At 47.6% G+C, this 13,138-nt stretch overlaps 1 protein-coding gene across 1 annotated transcript in view; it reads right to left on the bottom strand.

Moving 5' to 3' along the window:
- Klk13 (kallikrein related peptidase 13) overlaps window positions 1–9,744 on the bottom strand; it is an 11,299-nt gene extending 1,555 nt beyond the window's left edge. Inside the window, exons 1-5 of the mRNA XM_031384291.1 lie at window positions 9,632–9,744; window positions 9,014–9,117; window positions 2,837–3,026; window positions 2,458–2,726; window positions 215–351 (exon numbers count right to left, since the gene is read on the bottom strand). Coding sequence (XP_031240151.1) covers window positions 215–351; window positions 2,458–2,726; window positions 2,837–3,026; window positions 9,014–9,065 — 648 coding nt within the window. The 5' untranslated portion in view covers window positions 9,066–9,117; window positions 9,632–9,744. The remainder of the gene's footprint in view (window positions 1–214; window positions 352–2,457; window positions 2,727–2,836; window positions 3,027–9,013; window positions 9,118–9,631) is intronic.
- Window positions 9,745–13,138: the final 3,394 nt, after the last annotated feature.

The following is a 13,138-nucleotide window of genomic DNA, read 5'->3' as shown; positions in this document are numbered from 1 at the left end:
AGAGGAAGAGTCAGGGAGATGGAGAGTCAGGGAGAGGGAGAGTCAGGGAGATGGAGAGTCAGGGAGAGAGAGAGTCAGGGAGATGGAGAGTCAGGGAGAGAGAGAGTCAGGGAGATGGAGAGTCAGAGAGAGGAAGAGTCAGGGAGAGGGAGAGTCAGGGAGAGGGAGAGTCAGAGGGATGGACTGCATGCCCTGAACGTTCTCCATGTCTCACCTCACAGGAGTCCTTTCCCCCTTCTTTGGTACCAGCACAGAGCATGTTGGCAGTGATCTTCCCAGGATACACCTGCCGGCATTCCTCGTCTGAGCGCAGTTCAATGTTGGCACACTGCAGGGTTTTGGGGTAATTCACTGGGGAGGAGAGAGACCATCTGAGGAGGCTTGTCCTGGATGTTAAAGAGTCAGAGTGGGCAGGAAATTGAGATGGGTTGAGTAAGATGACAGAAAAAGATGAGGCAGGAAGTAGTAAGGAGACAAAAATATGGACAGACATGGGAACAGATGAGGATAAAGGGGAGGTGCGGGTGAGAGGGCTAGAGCAGAGGGAAAGGGGATGGGAAGGATGAGAAACCTGAAGGTGGGGACTAGGGAGGTGGCTCTGTTGTTAAAGTGCTTTCCTTGCAAACATGAGGTTCAGAGATCAGATCCCAAGAACTATGTAAATGCCAGGAGTAGGCATGGTGGCCTGCCTATATTTTTAGCCTCAGAAGGGGCTCCCCAAAGCAAGCTGGTTGGCAGTCCCAGCCATGATAGTGAGCTCTGGTTGAGAGCTTGGTTGAGAGACCCTGCTTCAATGAATAAGGTGGAAAAATGATCATGGATGATTCCCAACATCAACCCTGAGACTCTATGGATACAAACCAATGTACATGCACTCACATTCACATGTGTGCAAAATGGAAAGGTGTGTGGGAGGGAGAGAACTAGAGGTGAGAGGGGTCCCAGGAGTTGTGGGAAGAGGTGAGAGAGCAGGGAAAATCAGTGGTGGGGGGAGGAATGTGAGGGGGAGGACACAGAAGAGATGGGAGAGAGGGAGGAATTGTTGTGGAGATGTCTGCTTGATGTGCTGATGTATGTTATGCTATGTGTTAGCCATATGTATAAAACACCTGATTAGTACAGTTTTATAGTTCATCCACCTCCAAAGATATACTTAGTAATGCATTACATATGTTACAAATATGCAGATCATAAATATATTTCTTATAGTAAGTATATAATAATGTGTTAGATATTACATAGTAGACATTTTCATGTAAGTTTTATTTTTTGGTACTAAGGACTGAAGCTAAGGGTTCAGGTATTTAAGACCCATTCCCTACTGCTACACTACATTCCCAGTCCTTTTAAGCTTATTTACTTTTTAAAACCTTTTGTGTACATGTGTATGCATGCCAAAATCAGTGTGAGGAGGTCAAGGGAGGAGTCAACTCTCTCCTTCCACCATGAGGGTCCTGGGGATTGAACCACGCTGTCAGTCTTGGTGGCTAGCAAGCACTTTTATCCACTGAACCCTTGGGCCAGCCCTATTTCACTGTTTTAAAAAAAATTTGAGGCAGATTTCTCTGTGTACCTCTGACTGACTTCTCTGCAGCTTAGATTGCCCCTGAATTTATGATCCTACAGTCTCCCAGAGGACTGGCTGTTTAGGCGTGTGTCATCAGGTCCACCTTATTATATACTCATTTGTTCTGAGTCAGGAGAGATAGTTTAGTGATTAAGAGTACCTGATGCTCTTCCAAGGTACCAGAGTTTGATCCTCAGTACCCATGTCAGGCAGCTCACAAGTGCCTGTGATTACAGTTCTAGGGAGTCAGGTGCCCTCTTCTGGCCTCTAAGGGCACCTGCACTTACATGCACAAACATACACACATATACACACACACCACATAAAATTAAAAATAAAATATATCATATATGTGTAAAAAATAGATATGTAAACAATATATATACAAAGTATGTACACATATATAATATACATATTCCCAGTACTTGGGAGGCAGAGGCAGGTGTATCTCTGTAAGTTCCAGGCCAGGCCAGTCAGGGCTACATAGTAACACCCCCACTATATTTTAATATTCATACATTTATGATATTAATATTAACATTAATACATCCCTTCATTTATGTAGACTTACTTTTATAAAGCGAGCCTAGGACTAGCAAGATGGCTCAGTAGGTAATGGTGCTTGCAGCCAAGCCTGAGGACATAAGCTTGATTCCCAGAACCCCAGTGATGGGAGGAAAGGATGGGAATCCTGCAGTTTGCTTTCTGAACTCTCTTCGGATCACCTTGGCACATGGAGTTTCCCTCCAGCATACACCAAAAAAAACAATATAATAGAAAGCCAGCACACAATGCAAAACCAAAACTCTAACAAAAGAAACCTCTTCCTACTTCACTTATGGCTGCCTCAGGCATCTGTGAGGACTCCAGCAAACCATGTAGGCACTTACCCTGGGGGCTGGTGGTAGTGCCCCAGCCAGAAACACGACAGCAGGTACCAGTGGGCAGGCAGTCATCTGCAGAGAGTTGCAGAGTATGGACGTGGCTGGTGAGCTGGACTGGAGACTTCAACTCCAGAAGCATGATGTCATGGTCATGGTTCAGGTGGGTGGGGCTGACCTGGTATTCAGGATGGGGGATGGAGCGGACCACTTCCATTGCCTGCTCACCTTTCTCCACACGCCCCAGGGCATGCTTGCCTAAGTGAACTGTGTATCCACTGTAGGTAAAGGAAGTGGTGGGTAAGAGACAGAAGATGAGCTCACCTCTATCCCCACCCCAGCCCCAACTCCAGCCTTTTCCCCATCCCGAACTCAATGTCCCACATACTCTTTCCTGCAGTGAGCCGCTGTGAGTACCCATTTGGGGTGAACCAGAACCCCTCCACAGAGAAGTCGTCCACGGATCAGTAGAGCTGCCTGCCAAGGCTGAGAGTGGGGAAGGCAGGTGTAGCCACCTGGGAGAAAACCACTGGTCCCATTGGTACCATTGAGAATCTTTGGGTAGTCCCGGGAGATTCCTGTTAAAGACAAGAAATTTTAGAGAATTTGGGCTAAGGAAGAAGAAAAGGCCAGAATTATAGTTCCGGATCTGGGGAGAAGGTCAGATTCTTGTTTTGGATAACTAAGGGCTGAGGATTCATTTGCTGGCCTCTAAGTTGCCATATTCTATCCAGTGGGGATGAGTTAGGTAGATGTCTCATTTGTACTACAGAAGTGCTGACTTGTCCATTCCATAAGGCACTGAGAGGACCAGTGCCTTATGGAATGACCAGATTGCCAAGAACTAAGCAGAGGTTTACTCTCTCTCTATTTGCATTTTCTTGAGGCAAAACTATTGACTTGCATATTTACTTAGACAGCATCCATCCACTCATTCCTTGCTTCATCCACCTATCAATCCATCTTCCTATCTACCTATCCATCATTTACCCATCCTTCTAGCTATCAGCCCATCCGTCCATCAATTTACCATCCACATATATACCTACCCATCTATTCATTCATCTACCAACCCACCCATCTACCTATACACTAACATGCCAATACACTCCACATATCCATCCATCTGCCCACCCACCTATGTATGTATGCCTCCATCCATCCACCCACTCATCCCTATATCATCTATTCATCTGTCCACCCACCCATTACCCATCCATTTATTCACATATCCACATGCCTATGCATTTATTTATCCATCCATCCAACCATCATCTATGTATCCATATAGACACCAATCTTCCAATTTATCCATCTGCCCACCCACCCACTAATCTACCTATCCACCAGCCCAATGGCTCACATGTTCATCCATCTTCTCATCCATGTATATGTATCCATCCATCTACCTGCCCATACACCCATATATTTACCCACCTATCATTTATCCATCCATCCATTTATCCATCCATTTATGCATCCACCAATCCATACATGTATCCATATAGTCATCAATACCATCTATCCATCCATGCACACACTAATCTACCTATCCAGTCAACTGATATACATGTTCATCCATCTACTCATCCATCCATTCCCCTACCCACCCAACTGTCTATCTAACCACCCAACCATCTTTCCTTCTTTCCATCTATCCACTCACTTACCCACTTCCATCTATCCATCCACTTGGATATAAGGTGAAGAATGATAGAGGAAGACACCTGATGTTGATCTCTAGCACACACACACACACACACACACACACACTCACCCAGCATCACTTAAAAACCTGTGTCCAAATCTCTACCTCTCTTCTCTTGGCTCACTCTGTTCCATACATGCATCTATACATACATACATACATACACAAACCTACCCATTTATCCATCCTCCCAACCAGCAATGCATTCATTGGCCTATCCATTCACATATTCACACCTCACCCATGTATCCACTCAACCACTATGCATCCACCCATTCTTTCAACACAATTTTTTTGGGTGCTTTTCCAGTTCTAACAGACTACCCACAGGTAGCCACGCCCAAATTCATATTTCCATCTCCAATCTTTGCAGCCGGAGGCTCAACTGATATAAGCCTAAATAACTCATACACACCTTGATGTTTTTGTCTGCAAATTGATCTTTCTCACCTAAACTGTTCTTTCCAGGTCTTCTCATCTTGACGTTCTCCTCAAAACTGGGCATCAATCCTTGCTTCCCTTCCTCCCTTGATCATTTACAAGAGTCCTGTTAATTTGTCTCCTAAATATACTGATTCCAGTTGAAAATGTTTAAGATTTATTTATTTTATGTGTGTGAATGTTTTGCCTGCATGCATGTATGTATACCATGCGCATGCCTGATACTTAAAGAGGTCAGGAAAGAGCATCAGATTCACTGGAACTTGAATTACAGATGGTTGTAAACCACCATGTGGGCACTGGGAACCAAACCTGGGCCCTCTGCAAGAGCAACCAGTGTTCTTAACCACCAAGCCATCTCTACCACCCTCCAATATCCAATTTTTGCCAACTCTCTGCCACCATCTTGGACTAAATTCTGCCTGAATGCTAAAATCATCCTAAATGTTTTATATATTTTTCTTCCAATCCAGTTTTTCCAATTTAGCTTAAGGAATCTCCAAACAAAGAATGACAGGCCATATTGTTCCAATTCTTGACTTCCCCCAAAATAAATTCAACAATGCTGAGGAGAGGGCTAAATTGATAGATTGCTTGCTGCATCTGAGATGGACCACCTCCTCTCTGTCAGTACCAAGGTAAAAATCTAGGACAATGTCACAAACCTGCAACCTCAGACTGGGGGTGGGGGTGGGGTTGGGAAGGAGGCAGGAGGATCCCTGGAGTTTGATGGCAGCCAGTCCAGCTAAACTGGAGAGCTCCAAGTTCAGCTAGTGGGATTGCCTCAAAAAATAAGGTGGAGAATGATAGAGAACATGTTCTGTAAGGATGCTTATCAAAGCTATAGCTATCCATCTCTTCAGGTTTGGTAATTCCCTCTTTCCTTTCTCATCCCTATCTTCCCTATCCACACCCCTCTTCTCTCTTCTCTTCTCTCCACTTCTTCCTTGTTTTCTTCCCTCTCTCCTCTTTCTCTGTCTCTCTGTTCCCCTGTCTTCTTTTTCCTCTCTCTTCCTTTTTCTTCCCTCTCTCCTCTTTATCTGTCTCTCTGTTCCCCTGTCTTCTTTTTCATCTCTTCCTTTTTCTTCCCTCTCTCCTCTTTCTGTCTCTCTGTTCCCCTGTCTTCTTTTTCCTCTCTCTTCCTTTTTCTTCCCTCTCTCCTCTTTCTCTGTCTCTCTGTTCCTGTCTTCTTTTTCCTCTCTCTTCCTCTTTCTTCCCTCTCTCCTCTTTCTCTGTCTCTGTTCCCCTGTCTTCTTTTTCCTCTCTCTTCCTTTTTCTTCCCTCTCTCCTCTTTCTCTGTCTCTCTGTTCCCCTGTCTTCTTTTTCCTCTCTCTCCCCTTTCTTTCCCCCTTCCCAGAAGCTCCCCTGACAGCAGCCATCTCAACCACTCTGTTCAGAGACTCATTCCTCAAATCTAGCATACTTGAGGCAACAATGGAGACACCACACCACGGTGGGCGGTGGGGCAGAGTGGGATACTTTCTTACCATGCGAACTACCAGCCTCAGCTTCCCTAGCTGCCAAGTAGAAAACACAGAGTCCTCCCTTGGTATCTGTGGAGAACTGGTTCTAGGGCCCTACAGATACTACAGCCCAGGAATGTCTGAACCCTTTACACAAAGCACCCTTGTGTTTACATATAACCTCCACACATCTTTCCATTCCATTAAATCCCTCCTGGTGATTTATAATAGCTAATAAAAGCCAAATGCTGTGTAAACAGCTACTACACCTTATTTCTCAGGGAATGCTGCCAAGGGGAAGCCTCCATGAGCTCAGTCCTGACAAGAACGGGTTCTTTGGGGTTTTTTGTTTGTTTGTTTTTTTTACTTTCAACACTTAGTTTGTTGAATCCTCAGATGGGCAGCTGTGGATACAGAAGGACAACTGCAGGTGTTCATCAAGTACCAGGGAGTTGTAAGATTCATTAAGGTGCTGCCTTTGAACCTCCATCCTGAGCATCTTGCAAGTGCTTAGCTACAAGGACACCCCCCCCATCCTCCAGCCCACTTCCCCACCTGCATATGCTGGGATGGGCCACATGGTTTTAAGAGTTAAGGGCAGGAATAAAGGGTCAAAAATGGAACCAAAAATGAGACAAAGTGACATTAAGAAGTAAAGACAGGAGGATGAGGAGCTCAAGGTCATCCTTGGCTACACAGCAAGTTTGGGGCAAGCCTGGGCTACCTACCTGAGATCCTGTCTCAAAAAAACAAAAAAATAAAGGGCAAAGTCAGAAGCCAAGCTATGGTCAAGTTCTCTTTTAACTCTGGGTATGCCTGTGGTATAAAAGGCTCATGAGGATGCTGGTCGGACTGAAACCCCCACTCTTGTCAAGTTACCTCTAGTAGCAGAAAGGAGCAAATCTTTATCCAATTACTTGAGCTTTGGGGACTCCATCACTTTTAGTGAATCACCCAATTTTACAAAATTCAAAAAAAGGCCAATTAAGTCAAGCTTGGTGGCACAGGCTTGTTAGCCCAGCTCCTTGGGAAATTAACACAGGAAGACTGCAAATTTAAAACCTGGCTAGGGTACAGAAGTTCAAGAGTGGCCTAAGGAATTTACTAAGACTCTATCTCAAAAAAAAAGTAAAAAGAGGCCTGGGAATGCAGGCCAATCATACAGACTTCCTTAGTTCTCGGGGGTCCCTGTGATTGATTCTCAGTACTGCAAGAAAGTAGGGAAGAGGGAAGGAAAGGAAGAAAGGAGGGAAATTAAAAGCAACTTATATCCCCAATTTGAGGTGGTCCAACAAATAAGCAGACTGTTTTGTTTTTGTGTATACATACACATATGTATATATATACATTATACATTACATACATTATATATATTAATATATAATATCCAAGTAGACATTAGTGTACTAAGGATATAGTACAATATTTATAGTCCTAGGGATTGACCCTAAGGCCTTACCTCAATCATACTAGAAAAGCACTCTTAAGTGCTATTCCTTAAGCTGTATCCCCAGCCAATAAACTTCACACACACACACACACATAAATAAATAAATAATGTAAATAGAGAACAGCAGGAAAACTAAGCAAAGGAGCTGAATTTTAAAAGCCCTTTAGGTCAGAAGTTATGCAGACAGCCTGCTGGAGCAGGGCACGGTGGACCGGGTGGACAACTGGATTAGTATCCTTACTCAGGTGTGGCAGTGTCTTTGGGGCAGGATCCTTCTGTCCCTGAGTCCTGGAAGTAATTACAGCACACCTACCTCATCAGGCTCTGGAGGGTTCCACAAGACGCAGCATGTGGGGCTCCTGGCACCAGGGTGAGGCACCAGGAGGGGCAAGGGTGTGAATCCTGGGTGTGGCACCAAAGCAGTGCAGCCACCCCATCTCCCATTGAAGGCTGGTGCAGGGTGCTAGGTTCTATGGACCCTCCCCCCTTTAAGTCAGAACAAAGCCCCTAGGGAGGACTTCCTGAAGCCTCCATTACATATCTAGGCTCCGGATAGACTCCTCCCTACCTCATAATGGCAATTAATTATTAACTAATTATTTGGGTAGTTGTCTCAATAATGTCTACACAGCTCCCCCAAGTATGCCATGGATGCCTCAGGCAGAATGCTCACAGTGTCTACTGCTTGTCCCTGTAGAATGATGCATGCATACCTGGCCGGGGGTGGGGGGTGGAGGGTGGGGTTCTGAAGAGTGTGTATGGGAAGGCAGAGAAAGGAGCTGGGCTTGTAGCTCAGCTGCTGTGTGCCTCATACCCACCCACCCTGGGTTCCATCCCCAGCACTGCATAAACAGAGTCTGGAAGCGCATATTTGCCATCCCTAACGCTGGGAAGGTAGAGGCAGGAGGTGTAGGAAATCAAGGCCATTCTCAGTTAGATAGTGAATGTGAAGCTAGCCTGATTTGCAGGAGACACTATCTCAAAAAGCAAACATCAAAACCAAAAAATACTGAAGAAGATAAAACTCCACGACTTTCAGAGCCCTTTCTGTCACACAGCAGGTTAAGTCCCTCCTCTTATCCAGAGCAATCAGTGTTGCAAAAGAAAACAATTGTAGGTGCAAGGACCTTCAGTTTTGCTCAAAGGAGCGTTTGTTATTATTTGAACCCCTGCACTTGTGAGCTTCCTGCTCTCAGGGAGGCTCTCAGGGGGGCGGGGGGGGCGGAGATAGGGCAGCTGCAAAGAGCCAAGAGAGTTGGGACTTCTCTGAGCTGGGACATCTCTGGGATCAGAGGTCAAGGCATTGGTATTGGTGGGCTGACCCCAGCTGGGAAATCAGGTCACACAGGGACTACTAGCAGGAAGCTATCAGGGTGTCCTCCCTGGCCTCCAGTGGGCGTGGGGCGGAGCGCGCGGGTCCCACGCCCCCTCCCCGTGGCCTGACCTTTCCCACCATTGACTTGAGTGACTTCCCTGCCTCCACCCCTGTGCCTGAGTACTTACCTCCGGACAAGGCCAAGGTCAGGCAAGCGATGGTAGCCACTAGGGGCCACATGATAGCTCCGGGATTGGGGGTGGGCTGGGTGGGCGGGGCCTGGGTCGAGAGGCTGAAGTGGGTATTGCAAAGCAAGCCCAGAGACTGAAATTCTGTGCTTTGTAATCTTGAACTTTCCAGCTCTATTCACTCTGAAATCCCTGACCCTTGAATCTTGCCCTCTCCATCCCCACTGTGTGGGGGACACCTCGGAAGCTGGTGGAGGGGCAGCACGCACTCCTCTGAGCTCCAGGACCTGCCATCATCTCATAGAAGTCACCACTTCTTCCTCTGCACTCTGAGAGCTGGGTCGAGAGAGCATTCTCTCACCCATCACTCCTTCCCCGCCTCTGACCCCATTATCCCCTCTCTAGGCCTGCCCCGGACCCTGGGTCTCCTCCCTGGCGTCTAGTCTTTCTGCATGCTTAGGCTCCCTGCATCTCTGCAAGTTTCTGTCTCCACCTGCGCCTCACGCTGATTCAGCTGTCCTGTATCCCCACCTTCCCATCCCTCCTTTCTCCTCCTTCCTGTCACCCTCCAACGCCCCTTCCCCAGGCCTCTGCCCCTCTCCCACCCAGAGACCCTACCTGAGTGAGGGGCCAACTTCAGCTGCCAGCTGCTTAGAAAGTTCAGCTCTGACCCATGGCTTTTAACCCCTGAGCTCCCTCCCCCAGCGCGCGCACCATTTCCCGGTGCAGGCTCCCCCTCTCCACCCCCAATGGCTCAGCTTGTTGTTGACAGGCACCCCCCAGCCTGGGCTCGGCCCTCAGCTTGGAGGCGGAGCTTCTGGGACAAGCTGGGACCCAGATCTGGCCCCGCCCAAGCCCGAATTGAACCCACTGTGAACCTTCCTGTGGCAGGACCAGACCATAGAAAGGGGGAAAGCCTACCTTCTCAAACTCCTCCCGCCCCCATACTCCTCGCCATGCCATGCTACACCTCACTCTTTACCTCATCTCGGCTCTCAACTCTTAGTCTGCCCCAGCTCCCAGAGAGTCATCACTGAGCTGTCCTGGAATCCCATTTTTACCATAGGATCACCCCTGAGCCCATCTCAACGCTATTCTCTTCACCAGAGTAACCCAAGCTTATCTCTCAACATCAAAACCAACCCAGCCAGTGGGAGTCTCACCTCTAGCCCTTTTTCTTCTGAAATTTAAGGTGATGACTACATATGTTCATCACCTCTTTCCCAAGACACACGCCACCATAGACGCCAGGCCTAAGAGGGTATCAAGTGCCCCTGGGCTCCTGTCAGGAAGAGCCTGAGCCCAGGAAAGTAGTTTGAACTAGGCAGCCTTTCAGGGCAGAGTTGATGGAGTGCATAGCAAGGTGGGTGGAGAGGGAGAGGGCGTTGGGGGAGGGGAGGGCAAGCCCGGATGGGATGGGGTGGAGGAAGAGGAAGGAGGAAGGGATGGTGTTTGGGGAATGAGTAGGTGGCTTCTGGAACTGTGGCTAGGTGGGGCCTCATGAGTTAAACCCAGGGGGTGGACTGGGTAGGATTAGGGATTAAGAAGGACAGAGGTGGGGTCAGAATTTGGAAACAAGCCAAGGATGGGGATCCAGTGATGTCTGGAAAGAGGGAGCTAGTAAAGATGATATCATTAAGATAGAGGCTGGTGGGGTGAAGGTTCACAAGATGGGAGGTGGGGATATGGCTGGGTACAGGATTAGGAAGTTCAGAGTCCAGACCAAGGGAGTTAAGATTTGGATGTTGAGATCAAACCTAGTGTTCAAAGATTAATTTTTAAAAACAGGTGTTGTGGAGCTGAGGATGTAACTCAGTTGGTAAAGTGCTTGTCTAGCATGCCTGAAGCCCTGAGTTACAAATCTGTGTAGGGGTACACACCTGCAAAGCCAGCATTAGGAGGCTAGAGGCAGGAGGAGCAGGAATTCAAGATCATCCTTTGCTATTTGATGAGTTTGAGGTCGGTATGGATTTTAAAAAAAAAAAAGAAAGAGAGAGAGAAAACTTACAGCAATAGGAATAGGCAATAAGGGATACTAATACAGATTTATAAATCAGTATGTTCAGCCTACCTAACAAATTTCATTTTTGTGAGTTTAAAGAAGAGTGTTTGCATTGCTATCAGCTACCCACAATTTAAAGTTATAAAGTAGCACTGTGTATCACAGGGAGTTACAGCACAGTTCTATCATCCTGATACCTGGAGAGGCTGGGCCAGGAGGATAGAAACTTCAAGACCAACCTGCATTAAAGAGTGAGTTCAGAGGCCAGGCTGTGCAACTTAGCAACACTTTGACTCACATGCAAAGTATGAAGAGGACTAGGGGTATGGCTCAGTGGTAGAGCCCCTGCCTAGAATCCCCCAGTGAGGGACTGAGGGTGTGGCTCAGTGGTAGAGCCTCTGCCTAGAATGCCCCAGTGAAGGGCTGAGGGTGTGGCTCAGTGGTAGAGCCCCTGCCTAGAATCCCCCAATGAGGGGCTGGGGGTGTGGCTCAGTGGTAGAGCCCCTGCCTAGAATCCCCTAGTGAGGGGTTAAGGGCATAGCACGGTAGTAGAGCTCCCGTGTAGCAGGGGAAGGTTCCATGTTCAAGCCCCAGCACTGTTCAATGTTGTAAAGAAGCTTCTCAAAGACAATAAAACAGATGCAGAGATGTCCCTGAATCAGGGTAGTGTGATACCAGGTTATGTTTAGGGATAGGGTTGGGTTGCAGGTGGGAGAGACATGGAAGATAAGGTGCTAATAGAATCCTGTTGGGTTGGGGTGGGTTGGAGGGCAGGATGGAGAACGGAAGGATGGTGAGATGTTTGGGATTGTCGTGAACACCAGTGATGAGAACTACAGGCTGGGCATCTGTGTTGGGGTAGATGTTGGTAGGGAGGTGGGTCACACCTGTGAGTTCCTGTTAAGGTGACTGAAAGGCCAGTATCCTTCCCCAACCTGGACTTCCTCCACCTCCCTGGGCAGGGCTTGGAGTGAGTGCTGAGTCTATTCCTTTCCGGTAGAGTTGGGTTCAGGTGGGGTGGCAGAAGGGAGGATGCTAGGTGAAATAAGGTGACAGCTTGTGTGGGAAGTTGGGGTACCTGTGCCCTCTTGTGGCTCAGGCTCAAGTTTCCAGTAAAGCTTTCTCACTTGGGAGGGGCTGGAGCCAGGAGTGGGGGTGGCTGGTGCTGGCATTTGTTGAGGGGTGATTGCCAGGTCAAAGTTGATGTTCAAGGTTATGATTGGCCAGGACCCAAGTAGCCTACCCGTTGAAGTGAGGTCATGGACCCACTAAAGGCTAAGTTCCTTCCACCCCCTCACTTCATTAATAAGGCAACAAGGAGCCCATGGCTGATAATCATACACACACTGGACCAAATCCAGGGGTTCCATCTCATAGCTCACCATCTTCCCATATATTGGCAGTCTAGCAGGAGAAAAAAAGAACTAGAAGAAGAAGCGATGTACCTAGTGGCTCAGAACTTGAGACCTACACATAGACTAAGTTCAGGTGACATGGTTGCTCTTGTTCTCAATGTCCCCGTTTGCAACATGGCCCCCCATCCACAGCACTTATGTCATAGAAAAGATTTACATGAATTAATACTGCTTTAGGTAAAAGAATGTTTGGCAGGGACTGTAGGTCCCAGAGTACTTGTTAAAGAACCAAAGCTGGAGGAGCCAGCCCCAAGATTTCCAGAGGAGGCCCCACCCTAGTTTGGCTTCAAAATAGGATTCTTTGTTAAGCATAAACTGGAAGTTCTGGTTGGGAGTCTTGGCTGGGACAAGAAAGCCTGCCCCACACCCAGAGCCTGACGTAAACACAAATTGACAGAGAGGACGCAAAGGAAAAAGGGGCCAGAAGAAGAGTTGACATGCCTAGTGGGTCTGAGTACAGGTGACGTAAATGCAGAGAGACATGAATAACCAAGGTGGGTGGGTGAGAGGACAGAGCCACGGGGAGAAAGGTTAAGATAACCCCAAAGACTCTTGGAAGACCAGATGTCCCGTCTGGGTCCTTGTCATCGGGGATGCTGAGTTTGATCCCCATCATCCTCAGTCTTTACTGCCAGGATGGAGACAGTTCCAAAGGTCTGTCTTACCACCTACCTGCATCTGCACCACATCCTTTGCTCTTGTCTCTCT

Source organism: Mastomys coucha, unplaced genomic scaffold (genome assembly GCF_008632895.1).
Source record: "Mastomys coucha isolate ucsf_1 unplaced genomic scaffold, UCSF_Mcou_1 pScaffold21, whole genome shotgun sequence".
Taxonomy (NCBI): Eukaryota; Metazoa; Chordata; class Mammalia; order Rodentia; family Muridae; genus Mastomys; species Mastomys coucha.
This window is presented reverse-complemented; position numbering and strand designations above follow the sequence as displayed.